At 29.9% G+C, this 25,892-nt stretch overlaps 2 protein-coding genes across 3 annotated transcripts; one reads left to right on the top strand and one right to left on the bottom strand.

Annotated features, from left to right (window-relative positions):
• Positions 1-415: 415 nt before the first annotated feature.
• LOC103568145 (uncharacterized) lies at positions 416-25,892 on the bottom strand. Its single transcript, XM_014440866.2, has 12 exons — positions 24,527-25,892; positions 21,408-21,754; positions 21,185-21,324; positions 20,928-21,069; positions 20,594-20,837; positions 20,160-20,263; positions 7,888-8,252; positions 6,485-6,848; positions 4,550-5,642; positions 4,297-4,476; positions 3,862-3,999; positions 416-1,997 (listed from the first exon to the last, which is right to left on the bottom strand). The coding sequence occupies exons 2-12, from the start codon at positions 21,596-21,598 to the stop codon at positions 1,776-1,778; spliced, it is 3,183 nt and encodes a 1,060-aa protein (XP_014296352.1). The 5' UTR covers positions 21,599-21,754; positions 24,527-25,892; the 3' UTR covers positions 416-1,775.
• LOC103568143 (prolyl 3-hydroxylase OGFOD1) lies at positions 16,224-19,404 on the top strand. 2 transcript variants are annotated; one of them, XM_053738542.1, is made up of 3 exons: positions 16,224-16,585; positions 16,663-16,988; positions 17,086-19,404. In XM_053738542.1, exon 3 carries the CDS (start codon positions 17,153-17,155, stop codon positions 19,082-19,084), a length of 1,932 nt encoding a protein of 643 aa, XP_053594517.1. In that variant the 5' UTR covers positions 16,224-16,585; positions 16,663-16,988; positions 17,086-17,152; the 3' UTR covers positions 19,085-19,404. The 2 variants fall into 2 exon arrangements, with proteins under 2 accessions (XP_053594517.1, XP_008543079.1); XM_008544857.2 differs by having other exon boundaries at positions 16,663-19,404.

Here is a 25,892-nt window from a genome sequence, read left to right as displayed (position 1 = left end):
CCTGGGGTATGGTCAGAGATTAAAGAACTCTTAGGAAAATTTTCCTGAATCAGCTTTAGAACTCTTTCAATGTAAAATAATAGTAAATAGTAGAGGAAAAAAATTTTTAAAGACCTAGAACAATCCTAAATCCATGTGTCTAGATTCTGGCTGGGTTGTGTCTGGGTATCTCCTTTATGTGTCTCAACATCTGTGTGTCCATCGGTGACATTTTCGATCACTGCTTGCTATTTTAGTAATGAAATGCGCGCAAAATTTAAATAAATAAATTTTTAATAATAAAAGACTTGAAAAAAAATTCGAAGATTCGCGTTTATTTTTTGTTCAGAATATAAATTACTGCTTGGATCAATAATACAATACATTAATGATAATTAGAAATAGATATTATATTACATAAATAAAATAAATGCTATTATAACGTAATTTTTTTTTTTATTTGTTTCCAATTTTAATATTTTAATTAAATTATATCAATTACTCACGCATACAAATAAAAATCATACAATAATATATCTGCACAAATTTATTGTATATACAGATTTAATAAAATGTTATGTAGAGCTCTTACTACCTATCTATCGTTTTGCATCACCAGTATTTAATAACATTATTTGAAAATTCGCTGTTACCCATCATTTTGAATTTTAATTTACAACTAAAATATTTATCTAGTTTTATCTACTCCTATTACAAATTGTTTATACAGTAGAAAAAAAAAGTATTGCGTCTTACAAGTTTTATGAGTATTTATTAGGTAAATATAATCGATAGGCAGCTCACGAGTTTTATTAAAACTAAAAAAAATATACAAAATTATTAAATTCATCAAGCGCTCACTCATCAATTTTTTATTTTATAAATTCAACATTCTATTTTAATTCATTTCACTTAATCTATTATCACTGATTATTATATTTTAATTAATAAAAAAAACCGACCACAAAGATACACTTTTTTTTTCTTGTCATAAACTGTAAGTAAAAAAAGGGGATTTTTTTATTTCTTTTCTATAAAATAAATAATTTGTGATCGTTTTTGACTTTTATTATTTTTTTTTTCATATAAAAGTGATAATAAGCTTTAACTCATCAGTGCAACAAGCAAAAAATAACGGTTTTTAAAACCGCAAATAATTATTTACATGCAATATCTTTTTTTATGTTCAATTTTAATTTTTTTTATTATAATATATATATATATTTAATAGTAATGCCGAGATTATTTAATAAGTCGATTGTAAATTTATCAATATATATATATATGTAAATCAAGAAGGCGAATTTTTTTTTTTAATTTTTTTTTTCAAATCATCGGTCGTTTAGGTCCATTAAGTCTAAGCAATGAAAACGGTTCAATAAATTTAAATGACTTTCTTATCAATAATATAAACAACTTAATTAATAACTAATCAATTCATTAACTCACTATTATTCATTACTAGTTAATATATAAAAAAAAAATTTATCAAGTCTCAGGAGCAACTGATGGCTTGGAAAAAAAATATAAAATAAATCTTAATAAATATATTCATCGGAATCTTTGATTTAACGATACAATAACGCGACTATTTATTAATTTATGACTTTCTTTTGTGTATGTTTATTAAATTGATAAAATTTTTATTATTTTTCATACTATTAATTAATAGATTTATTTACGAACGAGTTGAACGAATTATTTATTATTATTATATTTTACGCAGCAACATCTATCGAAGATATTTGACTATGTTGCTCATTATTCCAATGTTCACTAAAACAAACAGCCTGCTGTTATGTTTTCGGAGCAAAAATTTCAACAGATTGTTGATTCTGAGTTTTCATTGACTTTCTACGATCCTCAAGCATTTGACGGCGTGCTTGTTCACGTGCTTCACGTGCTTTACGATTAGCCTCACTGGTTGCTGTTGATTTTGGTTTTTGATTTATGACAACACGACGTTTTGTATTATTGCCGTTTTGAGTTCGTGTTGATGCTGATTTTTCAACGGCAACCTAGAAAATAAATCATTCAACAAATTAATTATGATACTGAAGTCAACCGACGTCTGATAATTTTTGGATTTTTTAAAAAATGATAAATTATAAAAAAAAATAATTTAAAAAATCACACTTGTAGTTTTTTTAATTTTCTACATCTGCATGTTTTTAGTTTTTTTTTTTTTTTTTTTTGTTACAGAGCCTGAAGTTTACAGTAATTTACAATTACAATTAAATACATCCTTATTATTAAAATAATTTTTTCAAGTTATAATGTACATAAATTAATTTTTAAGAAGCAAAATATAAATTTTTATTGTTAACATAAAAGAACAATCAGCATTTTATTTTAAATAAAAAATATCCATGATATGAATTTAAGAATAATGCTAATAAAACTCAGTACGATATAAATATATAAATACAATGACAATTGACAATAAATTTTCTTTGGTTTTAAAAGACTAATTTTTTTTTTAATTTTAAAATAATTAAGTAAACTATTTATTATCAAATAATTATTACCAATAATTCTAACAATAAAAATACTATTTTTAAATTTATAACATTGGTTGAAAAACTTTATAAATAAATTTAAAATAAATTTATTTAATTGCTTTGATAATAAATTAAATTTACATTTATTTCCTGGATCGTTTGAACAGACTTGATATTTTTTATAAATTAAATTATTTGAATTTGTCACTAAATACTGTAATTTTTTATACTGATTAATGATTTCCCAAATATCAATTAAATAAATTTTATCATTTTTATTTTTATGATGAAGATGATTAGGATGGAAAGGACGTGAGTAAATGAGATATTCCACAGCAAAGACACGTTTAATTTTTCTACCAGTTAATTTCTCACGTTCATTACTAACAACATTACTACTAATATTTCCAAGGCCTCTCGATTCATTCTGAGTTCTAATCGAGCTTTTTTTTCGCCTAAAAAGTGACTCTTTTCGTTGCTGGTCATACCTCTTCATGCGATCTAATTTGCTGTCCAATGTATTTTTCTCAGCAGTATTTTTCTCAAAAGTTGTTATTCTTTCGCGACCAACAAACTTGATACTGTCAATAATTTCTTTTGAAAATGGAATAAAAGGTTTCGAGTCACTTTGCGACCAAAAGAGACACTGATCATCATCAAATAGACTTTTATTTTCTTCAATTGATGCTCGTAGCGGATAATTGGAAGCTTCTTCTGACGATAATAGAGATTTATCTTCTAACATTCTCTTCATTCCAACAAATGATTCTCTTATTCTTTTATTATCTTCTTTCTTTATCGCAGTGTCTGATACTTTTTTTATCATTGAATTTGTTGTGATTTTTTTTACTTCTTGGCCAATTACTTTTTTATTACACATTTTAGACGTTTGCTTTAATTTTAAAAGACTGTCGCGCGTTAATTTCAAAGATGGGGTACTTTTATATTTATTTTTAGACACTTTTGCTTTATTATTATTTATAATATTAATTTTTTTTACTTGATTTAATTCATCAGATTCAGATAAAATAATAGAATTAACAATTTCTTCACTTAAAAATGATTTTTCCGAATTTATTTCCGATTTTTTATTATCAAAAGAAATTTTTTTTATGTCTTGAGACTTTTTAACAGATTTTTCAAAGACTTTATCATGTTTTGTAATTATTTTTCCATGCTTTATAGTATTTATTGCTCGTGGAATACCACTTTGGGGTCGAAAAGTTGGTCGAGTGGGTTTACGAATTGGTTTTGAAATTAACTGGACGGGTTTCTGAGCGCTTGGAGGTAATTTAAGATCATGAATTTGATGACTTGATTGGATATGATGAGGAGGTACAGGAACAGGAGCAGGAGCAGTTACAGGTGAACGTGAACGTACCTCTTGCCACTGAGAATTTCGTAATTTCTCTAGATGATCAAATATATCATTGACTTGGACAACTTGAAGCATTACCATATCCCAGAAGCCAGCTAAGTCTTCGTCCGTCGTTGGGAAAACTTCACCAGGTATTTGAGTCTGCATTAAAACAAGAAAAAAATTTAAATTAATACTAGCAATACGTTACAAACTTTTCAGACAGAGTTCGTCATTTCGAACCGTCAAAAATTTTTTGTAACAAATCTGGACTTGGTCATGAATTCGGTCAGTGACCTCTGGTGAGATGATTTGTGACCGTCATTAAATTTTTAGTCACAAATTAACATTTAGTCAAGAATTTTGTCAGTCGCGACCGGCTAGATGATTGCAATCTTTTTTTTTAAATGATTGTAAAATTTATTTTTCTCTCCGTAAAATAAATAAATAGAAACTTACAATATTTTTTTGACAAAGTCCTTCAAATTGTTGCATTTTTTGTGTCGCAAGTAATCGAGCTTTACCAGCAGCAGATCGTAATTTACCCGCAGCTTCTTCTGGTAATGATTCACCACTTGCTAATTGAGCTTCAGCGGACGCAGCCAATTTAAAAAGTCGATCAGTTTCAGCTTTCAATAACTAAAAAAAAAAAAACGTATTAAAAATAATAAATAAAAATGAATAATTAATATTTATTTAATTTTATTCTTACTTTCATAAAATAATGACCGTCTTTTACTTCAACGGCATTATTTTCCTGTGTCGCTTTTGGCAATTCAACAAGACTAGTTGAACTAACGCTTGTCTCAAGAACAGGTAACACAACTTCCGGCGCCGCTGGCTGTTGATCCGTAATACTTGTCATACTAGGACTCAATTTCAACGAATCATTTTCATGATTTTTATTTGCCCCAAGTAATTGCGCAGTTGTAATAATATGAGTAGTATTATTAGAGGGAGTATCAGCGCCAGCAGCAGTAGCAGAAGTTGAAGTTATTGTAGCAGCAGGTACTTTCACTACAACATCATTTTTCCTAGATGATACAGATATCCTATTCATTGGCTTAACAATCTGTTCACTGCCATCAGTAGGTCTACGTGGACTTACAACCGGCAATTGTGCACGAAACTCCGGTCTCAAGTGACGTAGAACTGGTAAATTTTTTAATGATTCTTCATTGTTTGCATTATCGATACTCAAATCATTGTTATTACTATTGCGGCTATTATTGAGTAATGACTTATTACTAAAACTGCTGTCGCTATTTGAAGATTGATTAGCGCGCTTAAAAAAACCCTGAGCCAAAGCGCCAGGTCCATAGAGTCTTTCGACACGCTGCTGAATGAAAGATTTTTCGCTGCTGGATGACAAATTTATCGTCTGATTCTCAATCTCTATAGAGGATCCATTCAAGTAATTGTCATCGCCACAAGACGATATATTTGAGAAATTAGTGCTATTTAATCCTCGCGGTGATGACGCAAATGAAGAATTTGGTGAAAACGATTTATTTGCTTTATTGTTTATTACCGTTGATGTCACGGTTATTTTTTTATTTACCGAACCGTTATTGCTACCGCGAATCGGACTAATGTCCGGGTAATTTTGATGCACTGAAATTCCACGATCCACTTCCGAATAACCCTGGAAGACATTTAAAGTACCTCGTGACTCAACAAATGTCTCTATTTTACACTCTTTATTGCCATTTGTAAATCCGTTTTGATGATCCATTGCTAATGGTGATATTGATTGACTTTTTGTTGGATAATTGTGCGATGGTACTCCTAAATTTTCGTTTGACCTAAAATTATAGTAAATGATATTTAAAACTAAACAAATTACTTAGTAATTAAGGTAGAGGTGAAGTTTTTCGCCAGTTCTGGACACTTGAAAAATTTAAATAAAATAATTTGTAAAATACGCAGTGCCATGATCAATTTTTTAAATGTCTTCTAAGATATTTTTATCACTCTATTAAAATGCCAGTTTTTTTTTTAGATTTTCAATTAATTAACATCAAGTATTAAATGTCCAAAACTGGAACAGTGGCCACAGAAAAAAAAAATTCTCGATCAAGTAAATCTTCTTGATTCAAGAATTTTTTAAAACCTCAATTTTCTTAGATATTAGTATATTACACACCTAGGGAGGAAGTAGGACATTCCAACCTCGAAGGCGAGATTAACAAACACGGATTGGGACGTCTTACCTTCCTCCGTAGTGTATATAAAATTTTTCACTAGATCTGCACCTGAAAGTTTAAATTTTTGTTTCTGTTTTAAACTTTCTGGTGTAAATCTGATGAAAAATCGTTTACACACCACGGAGGAAGGTAAGACGTTCCAATCCTCATGTTTGCCAACCTCGTCTTCGTCGAGTAGACAATTCTACCCACGGATTGTCTAGTTTCCTCCCTAGGTATGTAATATACTAATTCTTCCCTCTAAACAAGGCAGGAATTTAAACTTCCGGTGCAGGTATGGTGAAAATATAAATTTCCTGTGACCAAGACAAATTCTCGGCTCAAGAAAATTTAGACTTCCCGAAAACGTTCGTCTTGCAAATAATTTTCTTGACTCAAGATAACTTTTTTTCTGTGTACTTTTACCCCAATCATCCACTAAAAAAGTAAAAATAAATTACCGAAAACCTGCAGGACTTGTTTCACGTGTAATTAATCTTGAGCCAGGACTGCTGTCTCTTGATCTGAATCCTTCCCTGAGTTTACTATCGTACCTCGTAATACCAGAGTATCCACTGATACTGCAAGCCAACCCCAAGTAACTCGGCTTCTTAGCCGTCAGCTGGTCAGCTGCTGTTTCATTCTCACCATTTATAATACTATCACAATTATCAGGGATTATTTGTTCCGTTGTTTTATCCAGCGTATGCTGATGATGCTTTTTAATTGTTTCACTGCTATCACCACCACCAGGTGTTGTATCTCCGTTACTCGACAGATTTAAACTGTGCAATGTTCTTTCCGACACAGAGTCAACTGTCGGTTCTGTAAAAAAAAAAATATTGCCAACATTAAAATTGAAATAAAAAAAACTTTATTAATCATAATTATTATTATTATTATTAAATCGTATTTAATTGCATGTGTATTTTATGAGCTAGAGTAATAGAAAAAAAAAAAAAAAAAAAAAAAAATCACACACATCACAAACAAGTTTTATTCCCAGGAAAATAAAATTCTAAGTGAGTATAAAATAGGCCAGAGATATAAATCCTGTCTCGCCTAAACGAGAAGTACATCAAGTCTATATTTTAATTTTAAAAAAATATAAAAAATATATAAAACTTAACTATTTAGCTACTGTAAGATTGGATCAAGACTAGAGAGAACAACTGATAAAACATTTTACAACAGGAATAGCTTCTATGCTTGTATAACGTATTATATATATGTATATATGTATACTATAACTATGACTATGACTATAACTATTACTACTACGACTATTAAAGTTATATATATTTATATGAGTTAGAATACAAGAGCTCGCGTACAAAGTCTGCGTACAAGTATAGGAAATGTATGCAAATACTAAGAAAGTGTATTAAGCATTTTGGTGTCTTTAAATTCTGTTGGACACGAGTCAACAGACGGACAAAAGTCTTGTCCTACAACTAAATGTGCATACCCACGAGCTAATTTTGATCTTAGGTGCAGTCAGAATAGAATAGAAAAGCTCACTAAATTTTCTTTCTCTCTTTCTCTCTCAATCTCTTAATCTTTTTCTGTCGTCTCTGTGATGTACAGAAATGCGAACATGAGTTACACGAGGGATCACCGACCGTACATCCTCGGCCAATATCGTAACCTTGAAGAACTAATGCTACTAATTTATTCTAAACTCTAGATAATCAACGAGATACTCTAGATATTTATTTATATTTACACTAAATAACTAATATTTACTGTCTGACTGATTAATTAAATATAAACGTGCAGTTACAAGCTATAGATGCTGATAACAATGATAATTATTATTATTATTATTATAAATAAATTGATCAAGGATAATAATAAATCCAACCTGATCGGTCGGATGCAGAGCGATCGACGTCGAGGCTGCAGCTACCGATGCTCTCTTGACTGGTCATATTGGGATGTTTAACTGCAGCCGCAGAAGCTGCAGTTGTACCTCCACCACTTCCAACACCGCTGCTTATATTGACGTTCTCCACAGAGTCAAGTCGCTGATAATGTAGCGGTTGGACTGCCAAAGACAGTGGCCTGGTGCGACGATTAGGCCTGCCACCGGGCCCACCGCCACCACCACTACCCGGTAACCCTGTCACCGTCACCGTAGTATCTTTTCTGTCGTCCTCTTCCAGACCCGCCACCTCACTGTGGCCACCACGACTACGTCTTTCCTCTGGTGTGCGATCCTCGTGGACACTGTCGATGCGATTTTTTATTTTTTCATTCAATTCATTTCATTTCAATCCATTTTATTTTATTTTTTTCGCTACTACTTAAATATATAAATATATATAGATACATTTATACACATATTTATTTATTGTTTTATTAATTTGTTAAAACGTGCGTGCATGTGTTAATGGAGAGTAAAGCAGAGTCTCTGGTGCTTGATTTAAAATCGTGCTGTGCAGTTCGAACATCGATCGCTTAATTTAATTCTCAATGCATTTCATATTTACTTATTACTAATAAATAAATAAATATATACTTATTTATTTATTTTTTTATGTGCATTAGCTATTGCACTGTAAAAAATCGATAGTGAATTTGAAGTGATTACGGATTTTATTTAAATTCAAATTCATTTCATTACTTCGGATTTTTTTTAAAAAATTACTTCCGCTCCGAATTTATTCCGCATTCACTTCGCTAAATTTTTACAGTGTATAAGTTAGGCGTGTGCATAAATTATTTACATGCTGATAAATTGTTTTTAAAATTAAATAATTAATAATTACAAAGTTTATTACTGTAATTAAAAAATTTTTAAATATATAAAAATATTGACTTTAATATAAAATAAAAATTATTTATAAGATATAATAATTATGAAAAACAAAAAAAAACTCACACAGTTAATTAAACGCAGGGTTTTCTGTAATTTAAGAGCCCTTATTAAATTATTTATTTACTCATTTATTATTTAATAATGATATTAAAAGCGGCTAGTCCAGGCGCTCAATAATTATCTAATACCCGTTTGTAAAAAAGTACCTGCACCGCCAATGTTTCCATATGAAGAATCGTGAAGGGCCTTTTTTAGTTGCCGCAGGGTTTACTGTGTACGTACCACTTTCAATTTTCAACGGCATTATTATTTTCTTCCTCACTGAATAATAATAATAATAATAGTAATAAATAAAAAATATAGACAACCACTGAGATATCAGAGACGAGATTCATGTGAATTTAAATTTATAATGGTAATAATAATAATGATAAAAAAAAAAGAAAAAAAATTTAATCGATAAACGAATAATAAGATAGTGAATAATATTAAAGCTGATTTATTCAAACTGGCTGTTAGCTTTTATATTAAGTTTGATGGTGAGCTTGACGACGAAACGACCGACTCATTGGAGTTAACGCCAGCCAAAGAGTGACTGCAAGATACCGCGGACTTTCACGTAGTCATCCTCAGTTTGTCTCTCTTACATTCAGAGCTTTTACACTTTATCATCATCAGTGTCTTTGTCTAAATCTACATCTACATCTTATACTACTACCACTTCTATTAGATTTCGGTCTTGGTCTTCTCCTACCTCATCTTCCACGTAGTTATTTGTTCCCTTCCTGATGTAGATGAGACGGAGCCAAGTATTTTTGGAACCCCTCCTGGCAAGAAAGAAGAAGAAGAAGATGATGGGTGATGGTGAAGAAGAAGAAGAAGAAGAGGAGGACACGAGTCCCCGAGTAGTTGTCGTGGCACGCGCTACTCTTCAACTCAAAACAGTTTCAATGTGACAGATAATATCACTTCCTTTTTTCTTTCTCGTGTACTTAGATATTTTTTTTGACTTACTCTTTTTTTTTTCCATTTATTTATTTTTCTTAGACTAAAATATACGAAAATTTTTTTTTTTTGTTGACATTAATTATTTTCTTTTATAAACATGTCTTTTATCATGACGATTTAACATCCACACGAGCGCGAAAAGCCACTACGAGTTAACATAATAACTCTTTATGAGTTTGTTGATAAGTAAAATTGAGAACTCATGTTTCATAGTGAGTATACTCAAGTGTATTGGGGGAGAGCCATCAGGTATTAAGTGTCTACACACGTGTCTCTAAAATGTCTGGTCTACATATGTACGTCGACATCACTTACTATCATATTAACACCAGCATTAAATATGAATATTTTTTTTTTTTTTTTCATTTTTCTTTTCAAGCATCACACTTTCTAGTCTTCTTTATACAATAAAAAATTCCTAAGATTAATTACTTATATTCCAAGTCATAGCCAAATTTGAACTGCTATCAAATTTATTCCATCGTCAGTGTAATATTTTAGTAGATTTAAACTAAAGGTTATTTTAAATTGATGATGAGTAAAAGAAAACTATCTGTCTTCACTCAAGTAGTCATGATACCGCTTGTGGTTATTATATTATTTTTTTAAAAACCATTCACATTTCATATGAATCTCTCATCTCTACTCTTATTCCCGGGTTGTAAACCAGCATCAGCATCAGCAGTATAGTAGAGATCGTTAGGCATCTCGAGTGGGTTCTTCGCGTCTTGCATCAAGTGTCGCATTAAACGAACCAGAAACTTGTCGACGACCATAAGATTTTTAAAATCTACAACCTCCGTGCGTATATTACTCGTCGTCAGTTTTAATTACTCCAACTTGTACATTATCCCTTTTATGCATCGTATTTTATATATTTTTATTTTTTTATTTACTTATTCAACGTTGCGTTTTATTCAGTTATAAATCACTCGGAGTTTTAAATAACATTTAAAAATAAAGTTGTCAAAAAAAAATATTAAAATTTTTTACCACCATTAAATATATTAGTATATATTCCGGTAACTTGTAGTAATAAACGTTACAGCTTTTAAATAAAGCTCTCCTGTTGGATATTGAATATTTAATGACACCGTCCTTGCCCCTGGCAACGCTCGTTGTTTCATCGATTCTCCCTGGTCGTCGATAATAGTTAAATGACCTCGCGTGATGCAAATCATATATTACTCACATATACGTACATATGTAGAGACGTAGACAGACCCTGGCACCAGACAACAGGATGATGGTTTCGTTTAATTTCATATATACATAGATAGTCATGTAATGACACGACATGATGACTCGAGCACTACATTGTGTAGCAGCAGCAGCAGCAGCAACAGTAGCAGCATTTGAATTCATATAATATAGCATCCATCGTATGCTATTCTGCATTCCCAGACGGCGGCCAATCTCTTGTTCTCGTACTATCCATCCGTTACAAACCATTATTAACACTTTTTCATTTTGTTTTCTATTCTCTTCTTTATTTCCTCATCTTTATAATCAGACAATTTCTTCCATTACTCTTTTTTATCCGTTCATCCATTTTGACGTTTATTAATTTCGTTGACTCAGCTGATTTACAAGATTTTTCTAGCGTAAAAATAAGTTTATAGAATACAAAAATAAATAAAAATGTTACCAATGAATTTTTTTGTCCAGCATTTTTTTTGCTTCCTCTTCCTGTCTGGTTTATAATTACACTGTAAGGATGATGATCCGGAAAAGCTGGTGATATTCGTCATGCCTACTGTCTTCTTACTCTCCCTCGCTCTTGACTCTTTCCACTGCGATCATCATCGCAAGGGGTAAGTGACACCGCACGAACTTTTGCTCTCTTCTATCTCTATTTATAAACTTTAAATAAACCAATAAGACTTTTGAACCGTAGCTTATACTCTTGTAGGCTTTTTCTTACATCTTAAACTTGTAACTTTGTTCCATTATTTTTTTCATCCTTATACTATTTATTTTTACTATTCTTTCATTTATTTTTCTACTCAACTCATATTAATATAACATCACTCTCTTATATATTTATTTTTATTTTAAAATATCATTTGATCATGGATTTAGTTAATGTTTAAATATATTTGAGTATTACGTGCACAAAGAAGCGAATAATAAATAATTTATCATAGAATATATATTTATTTAAAAAATATATAGTTGATTTGAAATAGCGGGAAAGGCTTGAGTAAAAATGCGTGACGCAGCCGGAAATGGAGTAACCGATACACTTGTGAAATGCTTCGCTGCATTACACGAAAGGAAACAAAATTATCATAATAATTCTCTACAAGTACCTCCGTCAAAATTATTCATTTTTTTATTATTTTAAATATTTTGTATATTTTTTTTTTTTTTAAATAAATATGTAACTTATTCTTTTTGATTCCCGATGCATGAAGATGCGCATAAAAAAATACAAAATTTTTTTATTTCGTCTTCATTCTTAAAAACGTAATTCTAGTAATTTTATTTTTACCATTAATATTTTATTTAAAATTTTATTATTACACAAATAAGTACTTGTAATTTTACTTCTGTTTGTCTGCGAGAGGATAGAGGTGGGTCGTGTCATTAAAACCGCCTACTTATATTTATGTCCTGGTCTCTCTTTTTATTATTCAACTGTTAACACAACCAGTATCACGGTCGCTCGAAATTTAATGCGTGGGATTTATTTATTTTAAACTTTAAATTGATCATTTATTTTTATATATTTTTTAATAAATATATTTATATATTTTATTGAAATATATTTCATTTAACATCCTTTTTATTCTTGTCTTTTATCACGCATAATTATTATTATTATTGTTATTATTTATATAATTAATTACTTATATAATATTAATAATAATAATGAAATAATTATGTTCAAGTTTTCTAACGCAAGAAAAGTGCATTCAATTAATACAAATTGCTTGGAATAGTACAACATCTCAAGCATGGAATAATACACGAAAGAATGAAAGGGTTAATAGTAATGAACGTATATTACAATTAATATATGAATATATATATAATATGTAGTGCTAACAAGTTTAAATACATGAACCGCTGAAAATTTTTACATAATTATAAATAATCTCATAATTTTATTTTAAAAAATTTTGGGTTTTTTTTTATAAAGTCAATATTAATATAAAAAAATTTATCAACTTCCTGTGCAAATAAAAAAGCATTTTTTAGCTATAGGTGCAATTTTTGAATTTTTTTTTTTTATAATTTGTCGTTTAAAAAAAAAATTCAAAAATTATTAGACGTCCACTAACTTCAGTTTCATAAAAAAATATTTAAATATTTAAATTACTAACTACGTTGTTAATAATAAAAATAAAAAATAGAATGACAGTTTAATGTCAACTTATTTTTATCAATATTATTAATTATTAAATAAAATTAAAATACTTAAAAATAAATAGAGCAATGAGGTAATTTAAAATTCATCAGATTATTGAATTTAAATAAAAATAAAAATAACAGAAAGTATGTAAGTGAATATTTTCTTTTTTTTTTTTTTTTACGGAAAAACTTTTAATACATAACATGTATGTCAGTTTATAAACTAACTAACAAGAGGAACCGGATTTCCGAAAAAGGAAAAACTCGATGCAGGTTTAGCTACGTCACAATATCGACAAAACGCCTACACATCATTTAATGTATGCAATTAAATAGCTAAATAGTAAATGAGTAACACCACAACGTCGTGATACTTTAGTAGTACTAATAATGTGTGTGTTTCAATGTAACACTGTATGATAAGAGTCAAAAATAACTGCAGTCACAAAAAGGTGTGATGAATATCAAATGAGGATAAAAAAAAAGAGAGAGGATCCATCTTTCTGTAGAGGGAGAATCTCATCGAGAGAACCTGTTATGTTCCGGATAAACTTTTAAACACACTCAGGAATTTAATGTACATATGATGAGAGATAGAAAGTATGTAATAAAAAAAAAAAAAAAAAACAACATAACTGAATATAATATTTATGTGTGCGCAATTGAAATAAAAAATTGTCAAATTAAATAAGTAAGACAAGGAAACAAATTGTCAAACAATGAATAACGGAATTTAACAAAACATTAACAGGGTCAACGTTGATTAGTCATAAGTGTACCTAACATTATTTTTATTTAATAGTTTATAATAATAATAATAATTATAATTACTATTCACCTTCTCCATTGATAAGTAGGCTTGAAAGAGGCTTGGGTAATTGAACCAACTCTCAACAAGCTCAATTATCTGGAGACAGCTTATTATATTGATGTTGTATTGCCGTAGAAGACACCAAGATTGCTTATATACTACATATATGCATCCATTTATTACTAGTAACGAGTTATTCGGCAAATCTGATTAATCGGGACTAGTGTATGAGCAGAGGCGTAATCACAATATAGCAGCGTTATTTAATTAACTACGAATGGATCTACTGAGAATACCGGAAGATAATTATACATCAATCTCTCGGTCAATAAAATTAAATTTCCCTTGCTGACTAGTTATTTGTCGCCATTTGAATTTTTCATTGATAATATTCATGTCGTATGTAAATATATGTATGTTAAATTTAATGACCAAGTTTTTATTTTTTTTAAAAACTAGTACAAGTCACCGGTGTATGAGAAATCTTCAACTAGTGTTAAGAAAGTACCGTTCAAGGTCGACACGATACCGGTCGATACACAACATCGTCATCTTGCATCTCGTAATATTGCCGTTATAATTTTTACCTGATGATTGCTAAATTAATAGTCATCATTTATATATATATATTTTTATCAATAAACTTCACAATCTATTGCTATGGTGATTAAATTTTATTTGTGAATGTCGCAGACAGACAAATCTAAAATTATTAATAAATAAAGTAAATAATTAATAAAATAAAATTTAAAAAAATGCGCGTTTAAAGAATTTAAAAACTAATAAGTGCATTTTTTATAAATATTATTTTTTTGATTATTTATAATTTTAAATTTGTCTGATGTCTGCTACATTCACTCATTAAATTTTATTTTCCTCACATTAAGTCCTTGCTCCGGATTATAAAATTCAAATAAAAATAATAAATATTTTGATAAAGTAAACAATAGATTTTGTTTGCAATGTATTTACATGGATTGTTTCATTTTATCTTAGATAAATTTTTCAAACGTAAGCTGATTCACTACAAATGTCATACATAACTTTAAAACTATTATTGAAAAATAGTTTGTGTGTATTTGTGTGAGTATGTAATTAACAGATAATAAAAAAATCAATGTATATATATATGTAGTTAATAAAACTCACTGCGATAATTTCCTGCATGCGGTGATACTAAACAGGTGACATTTAATAATCTAGTTTGAGTTAATGGACAAAAAAACTAATGATGCATAATTGAGACACTTATGGTTTTTTTTTAAATAAAATAGTCAATTTAAATTTAATAACTGGGTCCTTGATATGAGACAAGTGCACATTTAACGACCGAGTTATGTTATAAAATAGAACAAAGCACGGCTTTTTTTTTAGAAAACTGATGGAGATTTTTTGAACTAGGGATTATTTAACGTGCTAACAAAAGGATATCTTTTGAGGAAGTTGATATAGACACTTGAAGGAAGTCTAACAGGATAAGAGATGATGAAATACGAACACAAGGAACGAGACACCGAACGTTCACGTCGTAACACACAGCGGTAAAGAGCAACGGTGTTTTTCCCGCAGGGGAAACAACACACAAGTAAAGAAGAAATGATGCTGATGTGTGTAGTGGTGGTAAAAGTAATACCAATGAATAACCACTAACCACTACCACTGCTTTATATTTTACTTAGCTCGTTGTATATCTACATCTACTACTATACAACACGAGCACGACCTTTACTTCGTTCTATTTATTAAATATTTTTTTTTCGGCTGCCTTGTCACAATATAACGGACCCAAAAACTCATTACCGAAATTAACTAAAAATAATTAAAATTAAAAAAACAAAAATCAGTGCAAATATTTGGTTTTTTAATTAATAATTACTTACATATTCAGCTAGTTGATTTTATTTGCCGCCCGTCAACTGAACGGCTGATGTATGATTTATTTTTAAATTATTTCGCGTGACAATTAATTTATTATTTATGAATAATTTATAAATTTAATTATTAAATATTTGATTATAATTTATTATTTAATTATTATTGACAGACGATAGATTTAATTGAGGGTGTGCCTCACTAAAATTTATTTTTTTTACATCAAACCCGTCACTGCTAAACGCGAACCGTCAAACGTGGGAAACGCGGACGCCATCTTGATACCGACTGCGATGGTAGCGCCATGCACGGGTGCCGAATCACTTAGCCTTTTGCGCGCGGAAATTTAAATTTGTATTTTTTATGACATTTACTAATTTTTGTTAATTAATAAATTAATGACTTATTCTTTGTTTAATTAATTAATTAGTGAGTCAATGAATATTTTTTGCATTTAATTGATTAAATACAGCAAAAAAATTTTGAATTTAAAGAGGGCGCCATTGTGGTTTTAATACGTCAGTGTATGTTCGATCGGGTCAATGTTTTTAGAGTGTAATAATAAAGTTTATAAAGAACACAGTATGGAGCAGAGTGACAAGAAGAGATATAGTGAATTCTATTTGCAAAAAAATTTTTAACTACACGAGGTCACCAGGTGTACAGATAATTATAAATTACTATCAGTAAAAGGTAATAAATATAAATAATTATTATTTAAAATTATTATTTAAATGAATAAGTTTAAATAAATTTATATTTTATTATAGATAAAATTACATGTGGTATAAAACGTCGACCACGTGGGCCCCACGTTTTTGAAAACAAGTGCCGAAAATTATTTTAATTGTTAATTTATATCACGTAACATAAAACGAGAGATTTTTAGACTGATTTTATGTGAAATTAAATTTTTTATATATTTTTTATTAACAATATTGATTATTAAACCCAAGATAATCGCCATTGAATTTATTTCAAACGTGTGATTATATTTAACTCATTGAAGTTTATCATTATTTAACGTGACCTCGTTTTTCAAGAAGAAATAATTTTTTTGCTCGAGGTAACTACTGCTAACATGAATTTATTTATGGTACGTCAATAATAATTAAGATAAGTTTATGAATAAATAAATTATTTGGTTGATAATAATTATTATTATGATGCTGTAACTTGAGAATAATTGACAGTCGTAAGGAAGAAGATAAGATATTATTTGAACGAAAGGACTAGAATATATTTACTGAGTGAGTAACGATGGACAACGAGGAACCAGTACTGAAGAAACCAAGACAATCAATTCTATCTAATCATGTTGAAAGTGTTGAACTACAAGAAATATTTCGCAAACACTGGTCTAATCATATGAGTTTCAAAGCTGATAATTTGGAAATAGTCGCTGAGCCGTTTCGCGTTTGTAAAATATCAAATTTTATTAAGAGCGAACAGTTCATGGAAGACTTGAAGAGCGAGTTATCAGAAGTACAGAGCAAAAGAATACTGCTGGATTTGTATCAACTTGAGCAGACAAGTGACCTGGGAAATCATTTGGTAGACAGTATTGAAGTCTTTCATCGTACGTTTCGTACCGACATGGTGAGTTGGATGGAAAAAAATACGGACATTGAATTAAATTCAACGATATCAATGACTGGCTCTTGTTATTACGACACTGACTATCTGCTCTGTCATGATGACAACATGGGCGATCGTAAGATAGCGTTCATATTTTATTTGATGTCAAATTGGAGCGAATCTGACGGTGGTACTTTGGATTTATTTGATACTGATGAAAGAGGATTACCACGTAAAATTGTTCGTTCACTGGTACCAGAATATAATTCACTTGTTTTTTTTGAGGTTTCAAACCACTCGTACCATCAAGTGGCTGAAATAACATCAAATTTGTCAAGATGGTCCATAAACGGATGGTTTCATGGTCCGAAAGTCGACAATTTACCACCTAGACCTCAAATCGAATACAAATGGTTAATCCCGATAGATAATGATCAAGACTTGACTGCTTGGATCACTGATACTTATCTGTGTCCTGGTATTGTTGCTGGTATAAAAGAAGACGTTGAGAAACAATCGTATGCTTATATTGCACAATTTTTAAAAGCTGAAGTTTATGAAAAATTGTCAAAAGAAATAGCTGACGATTCAATCAAGTGGAATAAACTTGGACCGGCAAACTTGAGAAATTATGAAGTTGCTGATGAGACAACTTTACCAGGAACATTGAAAAAATTATATAAATTATTCCGTTCGCTGTCGTTCTTTCAGTTACTGAAAAATTATACTGAATTGGATTTAATGCCTGATGGCGAAAATATGAAACCGAGAATGACTATTGAACTACAGCGATGGTCCAAAGGCTGCTACACACTTATCTGTGATAATTATTGTGATGAAGATGTAGACGAAGAACAAATAAATGGTGCCGGTGTTGATACTGCTGATGGAGATGCTGATGGAGTTGCTGCGGATGAAGATACAGCTGATGAAAATCATGACAATGATGAAGCTGATGATGACAAAACCAACGTCAATAGTAGTCGAGGTAATGATAAATTACAAAGACAATGTAATGATTTTAAAATAATGAAAATTGATCTCGACACCAAGACAAAGAATGATAAAAAAGACAAGTTGATCAGCGACGATAACGACGATGCTGACAATGAAAATGACGATGATGGTTTTGACGATGACAAAGTACTGCGCAGTATTTTGAAGTACAAAAAACCTAAGGTTGACAAGCAAGATGAGTCTGAAGAAGCGTCCTGCTCAAAATCAGAAGATTTTTCAAAGAGAAGCCCACCACTGCATCCTGATTCCGAGGATCCTGACGTCTCAGACATCGGGGATTATCTTTCTGGTTCTTCACGATGCTCTGATGAGGATCATGAAGACAATGGAGATGAAATAGACGATTACGATGATAGTAATATTGAACCGGGAACGCTGGATGTTATCATGCAGTTCAATACCATGCATCTATCGGAATCAGAGACCATTGATTACTTGGATCCTAAGGAACAAGACAGCGCTCTCATTCATATCGCTCCTCAAGACAATCATCTCTGCTTAGTTTACAAAGAATTAAGTACCTGCAGACTCCACAAATATGTTAATCACTACTTCGAGGGATATTATTACAATCTTATTTGCACGTACCGTGAATGAAATTGTGTATACGGGAATAAACAATAAATGGAGTAAGATGAAGAAGAATTTATATCACATCAAATCCAATTAATAATAATAATATATAATAAATAAATAAATAAATATATGAATCCACTAAATATAAATATAAATGTGTAATATAGTTTGCCAGTAGTAAAGGAATTAATACTGAAAATTGTTAACAATAAAAATAGAGTCATCATAATAATTACTATCATGTAATTAAGAATAAAATTACTGATGAATTTTATACAATCAGGTTCAATCAAAATTTTTCTATAAATTAAAATTCTTAGGATTTATTCCTACGTAATTGCATGTAATATAGTATTTGTATTAATAAAATTATCAGTATTGATGTCAAACTATTATTTTTATTTTTATTTAATAAAACAATTTACCTGAGTATTTTTTAATTTAAATATTTGTACTAAATAATTTTTTTCCTAAATTTTAAAAAATATTTAAACTGAAAAAAAATAAATTTAATAATATAAAATATAGTTTAAAAAAATTTATCAATGTGCGTATTATTAATAATTAAAAAAAACTAATAAATAATTAGCTATCGAAACATCAGTTAATATTTATAAGTTTAAAAAAAAATACTAGACTTTTATGATTCAAAAATGCAAATTTAAAAATTCATTCATACGCTATACTAATTAACATATATTCAAGTGCATATATAATTACATATACACGCAATAGTAGTTAGATATATATTTGTAAAAAAGAGAATTAAACTAATACGACAAACTTTATACACCATGCACACTTATTAATTAATTAAATACATTGCTGAAGGTGTATTTGATAAATTAATTAGCAAATTTTTTATTTATTTTATTATTGACATTTTTTGTCACAAGTGCTTTGCTTCATTACTCGCTTAGTCAAAAAAAATAATAAATAAATAACTATATAATTTATTATTATTATTAATTATTAATATCATTAAAACAGAAGCACTAGATGGTTGGTAAAGATAATAATTTATCATAAATTAAATACTGTTAGTAGAGAAAAAAAATTAATTAAAATATATAAATATATAGATAATAAAGCTTACGATTTATCTAGCGGATTTTTATCTTCCGCCAATTTAATATCATTTCCTTGAATATTTTGATTTTCGTCACTGGTAATGTTGATAATAATTTCACTATTTTGCATCTGTAATAATCAACTAACGTCAGATTATAGATGAAGGTTTTATTTATGAAAATATATACTAAGTAATTTTTAAAAATCGATTGAGTTTAAGTTAAGTATGTGTACTGAGTTAATATTAAGTCAATTGATTGGACAGAGCCTCGCCCATGGGATTTATATCGTGTAGGAGACAATCGTTCCAGTTGATCAAGACTGAGTATAGGATCAAAGGAAGGTGGAGATGAAGATGGAGTTGTTTATGTTGCTGTTATTTGTGATGATGATGACGATAATAATGTTACATAGCCAGATGACGAGGAACGAGGGACGATTTGATCATTTAAGACGCACCTGAGAAGCCGAGGACGAGGGTGAGGCACTGAGCATTCTTTTCCTGAGCTCGTTCAACTGTAACTCCTGCTGGTAACTGACGTCACTGTCTTGGGATTCCGCGTGACGTGGATCGTCCACAGATTCTGTTGAATACTCAACCCGGATCCATGGGCATACCATCGGCGATGAGGGTAAAGAATTTTTACTTCCCGGTCGCGGAAGTCTTGGAGACAATCGTCGAAGTAATGAAACTAATTTTGATCTGCAGATAAATTACTTCGTTAATTATTTATTTTTCTATATCAATAATAATAATAATAATAATAATAATAATAATAATAATAATAATGACTTTGTCGTGGGCGTACGATGACCACCGAATCTTGGACTACGTGATAATAAATGCTCAGCACTACGACTTGTGTCTTGCCAGTCAGAGTTAACCCTTCTGCCCATTCGCCAATCAAGGCTACTACTTTGGCGACCTGGGTTGACTTTAATTAAATAAAATAAAATAATTAATTTATGTTATTTACTAATTGACTGTTTGATTAATATAATAAACTATAATAATATTAATTGATAATAAAAAAAAAATAATTTAATTACGTGGATCTGAAGGACGTTGACCCATTCTCCAATCTAGAGATGAACTATTTCTATTGACATTATAAATGTTATCACAGGATTTAGTGGCAAGGCACGTTCCTTGACGACGCCTCAGCAGTCTTGATACTGGTCCCAAATTTCTAACAAATTAATTTTATTAATAGTATAAATAAATAAATTATTTAAAACTGTAATTTGAATAAGTAACAATACAAGTACTAACTTTTTAAATTTTTTAGCATGACTCGGTGGTTTATTTTCACAAGAGGTCATTTCAATTTCCGGTTCCGGACAGTATGTACCAATTCTCACGTGACTATAAGCAGCCCTCAGCTGGACACCATCAAGAGGACGAAAATTTCCACGTTCCGTAGATGATACTCGTACTATTTCAATCTTCGGACGATTTTCCATTCTCAAATTAATTTATCTCCTCTCTTTCTCTCATACTACTTTTCATTTATCAACTTATTTACTCATGCATTACTCATCAATTGATTTAATAATAATAAATAATTGCAACAGTGTAAATATCAATACAAGTTTGCCAAAGCGTGTAAGGCCATCCTCCTTAAATAATAAAAAACAACAAACTAAAAAATAATAACAATAAACAAACAAACAAATAAATTAAAATATCATCAATAAAACTTAAATGTAATCAGATTAAATCTTCAAGAGTATAAAGAGACAGAAAACACGCGACCAACAATTATCGATACCTATTATTTGTCATGAAAAATACTCACTGATAGTTTTCACTCCCGTGTAAATACAATCGACAATAGACACGTTAAATATTTAAGTGTCCAGGTATAGATACACAAGATAAGAGTTTATTTATTTTTTTTTATCAATCATAATAAATAAGACGTCAATAAATTTATAGAGCGGGAAAAGTCGGGGATTGATGATAAATATAATAGACAGATTTATATATAAATTGATAAAAGATTAGCTTTTATAAATAATAATAAATAAAAAGAACAAAAGATCGTAAGAGCTATAGGATTTTATCGTAAATAGTAACAAAGAAAAAATAATTTATAATTAAGCGTGTGCTTGAGTGATGGCTTTGTGATGTTACGCTTCGACAAGCACCGTAGCTTTAACTATGCAGTACATAAAAAATATATATATATAAATATAAAGTATGTGTAATATATACAAGCCCCAGACCTTTGGTTTTGTAACACGTGCTCAACATATAACGTCTAATATATGTAATCTCCCGTCAATACACACTCAAGTGTCACAAACTAAGATAAATATTTACTGATATATTTAAGTTGTATAAATACTTTCCGATAAGATTGTATGTATATATGTGTATATAGATATGATAATTATAATCATGACCTTACAGTTTGTCTACACTATTATTCAATAACAATACTAGCGTTTAAATTTATCATAATTAGTCCAATCAATAGATGATTGATTTATTATCTTAATTATTTATATCAATGAATATTAAATATAATGATAATAATATATACAAGAATAGAGTTAAATAATGATAGCGATAAAAGACTTATGAGGAGTATTTTTAGGTCGTATCTCAGAATTATTGCGACATATGAAAGTCTTAAAGTCTTGATATAATACGCGTCCTTGCCAACTATACATTTAGTAATATATATGTGTATTAAATGTATGAGATACTTGGATTGCGTAGCATTTAAGACTATATTAGTGTAGTGTCTCATTCATGATATACTTTATCATACAATAACATAACTTAGTAACGTGTGTGAGTATTTGCAATGACATTTTATTCATTTTTTTACAGCTCACGTTACCACGTAACGGGTCTACTGCACTAATTTTTACTTGCATATAAAGCGCACTAGTAGTAGCTCTAGCCTCCTAAATTATTATTGTCACATATAATATTATTTAGTGTGTCCTTATTTTTTATGCTGCTGTATTTAAATGCTTTTATGCGAAGCCTGGTTGCGAAGCTCGCGGCGACAAAACAATAAGCTGCTTTTTTTTTCTTTTTTTAATAATTATTCCTTTGTATTTATTGGAAATAAGGCTATGGAAATAATTTATTCTCAGTTTTCTCAACAATTACTTTAACTTTATTTAATCGCAATCGGAAAGAATATCTTACTCATAGACGTATGCTTTCAGACTAACTAATTTCAACCAATATCTTAGTGACTAACATCGTTTATTTGGCCGTTTAGGTCCACTTACATATACCTAAAGAATGAACAATATCACCTATGCATTCATCATTCTTAGTATTTATTTTATGTGTTTTTCTTTTAAACATACTCTTAAACTTATGATCAAATTTTATTATAAGTTTATATAAATAGTTAAAATATAAATATAAGAGAAATAAAATAATATATATAAAAGATTAGTTTTTGTTTAAATAAATTCAGTTAAATAAACCAACAGTATTTTTTATTTGCCAGGCGCTACTGTAAAGTTTAAAGCTTTGACGCGATGTTTTCTATTATTTCTTGAGTACCTGATGGAAAAATAATGCACTGCTGAGTATGAATACAAGCCGGAGCAATGAGAATTTATTGAAATCTAGGTTGACCGGGTCAATGCAAGAACATTTATGTTGTATAATTTTTTAAAATATTTAAAGTTTTATAATTATACTTGAGTCTAGTTAAGCGTTTAATTATAATTGGAAAGTTATTGATTTAATTAAAATTAGAAAGTTAAATTGTGTCAACTACCCGGTACCCGAATAATAAATAAAAGATGAAAGAAAAAACCTAGTGACCGGTATTTTGTTTGTCGATAAATTATTTCAACCGTTCATTCATCAGCTTTGTCATCACCTTTATCCTACATATAAAAATAAAATTTTTCCATCAGATAATTAATTTATTACGGATCGTTTACTACAATATTAAATAAACTACCTGATAAATACAACCACCCGTTTTATGGGTTCGTGTTGTCTCATATCTTCTTTTTATTTAAATTTCCACGTTAAAAAAAATATATATAAATTTTTATTTTGCCTCTTGAATTCTTGTAAAAAATTTTTACCCCAAAGAAAGAAAATGGAGACAAAGGAAAAATAATAGAGATGCACTTGAGTTGATTACCCACTTGACAAAAGCCAGAGACCTTATTTTACTCTCTTGACATTTTTTAAAATATTAAATTAAACTTTATAGATCAAACACCTACACCGAGTTAAATCCTACAGGTCATCATCATCATCATCATCATCACTAGCATAAATAATCTCAATAAAGCGAACCCACAGAAGCTACAATCAACACCAATAAATAAAATAAACATAAAATAATTATTGATACAGCCGCTGATTAATAGAAAAGAAAAAAAATCAAAACATACTTAATAAAAATGTAGTGTCTCATAAAAATATTTCCGCTTCCGCACGAAGATCCTCGTCGTCGACACGACCCAAGTGACTCTATTTATAAGACCGTACTCGGTCTGAAGCATATTTTTATTATATTTTTCACCTTGCTCTGGTTTTTCACTCTTATTAACTCATTTACAACTAAAAAAACTGTATCTTCCTCACTGGAATTCACTTTTTAAACTCCACACTCTTGACCATCTCCAGCTCAATAAATAATTTAAATTAAAATTCTCCCAACCTCGATTCCAAACTTAAAACCTAAACAATCAAGTACTTATCTGGCCTCTAGACCTAAAAATCATCAAGCTCATGACCGCACTGTTGTACATCACAAAATAAATAAAAAAAACCTCGTCGCCAGCACAACTGCCTCAAGGTGTACACTTTTTCCCTCGCTTTTTAGCCGTCAAATCAGGTGTGCCAGGTGCTTATGTTCCTTGTTACCCACCACTAAATAATAAAAAATGACACAAAAGGATCCTGTTTAATTTTAAAACCCACTCCAGTACTCCACTCACTCGGTTACGAAACTATACTATAAAAATTTTTGTTTTTTATTATTTTTACCGTGTACTGGTGCTCTTAAACTTGATACTGGTTCTTTAACGAGACGATGCCGTTGACTGCCGAGTAGAGTACGTACAGACATAGAAATTACTAGATATAAAACACACGTCTATATCTATACCTACTATACTATTTCTCTTTGATAATTTTCTGTCTTACTCTTGGCTATTGGACACCGCCCGTTCTGTGTGATGATGATGATGATACACACTCTCTCTACGAGTGCTCATGCTCACTCATGCTCTCTCTTGCCTGTGTTGTCTTCTGCACACTTCTTTTGACTGTAGACACCGCTATTTATATATACATATATATATTTTCATACATCCATACATCAGAACCATCAGATACTAACAGACCTGGTGGCCGTGTGTTTTCACCAGACCTGCGCCGTGACTTTGGACTTCTACTCCAACACGCTGTGATGTTCTTTTTTTATTACATACTTATTATTATTATTATTATTATTATTATTATTATTATCAATACTCAGTACAAGGCTTTTAAATCCGTACTTACTCACACTTACGTTATCCCTCAGCTTATTGACTACGATCAGTTATTATGGACAATTTGTTTTAATTAATTTGACATTTTATGAAATTTTATGGTTTCATGGAGGATTTAGCTGATGGTCATTTAAGGCAGCTGCATTACTAATTAAATCGATAGTTTTATTGAAGATAATGATGGGCGTACGATTGATTGTCCGTAGTAAGGCGTTATTTCTTGTAAAATCATGGGTTAACGCCCGCGAAGGTGACTCGA

The sequence above is a fragment of the Microplitis demolitor genome, chromosome 4 (genome assembly GCF_026212275.2).
Source record: "Microplitis demolitor isolate Queensland-Clemson2020A chromosome 4, iyMicDemo2.1a, whole genome shotgun sequence".
NCBI lineage: Eukaryota > Metazoa > Arthropoda > Insecta > Hymenoptera > Braconidae > Microplitis > Microplitis demolitor.
This window is presented reverse-complemented; position numbering and strand designations above follow the sequence as displayed.

What these genes read in the sequence shown, in the direction of transcription:
- LOC103568145 (XM_014440866.2), bottom strand. Translation starts at nt 21,598, where the DNA reads ATGGAAAATCGTCCGAAGATTGAAATAGTACGAGTATCATCTACGGAA. An exon ending in TCAACGTCCTTCAGATCCAC is followed by an intron (nt 21,070 to 21,184) that starts GTAATTAAATTA and finishes ATTTAATTAAAG; the next exon opens with TCAACCCAGGTCGCCAAAGT. An exon ending in AAAAATCCGCTAGATAAATC is followed by an intron (nt 8,253 to 20,159) that starts GTAAGCTTTATT and finishes TCGCATCGACAG; the next exon opens with TGTCCACGAGGATCGCACAC.
- LOC103568143 (XM_053738542.1), top strand. Translation starts at nt 17,153, where the DNA reads ATGGACAACGAGGAACCAGTACTGAAGAAACCAAGACAATCAATTCTA.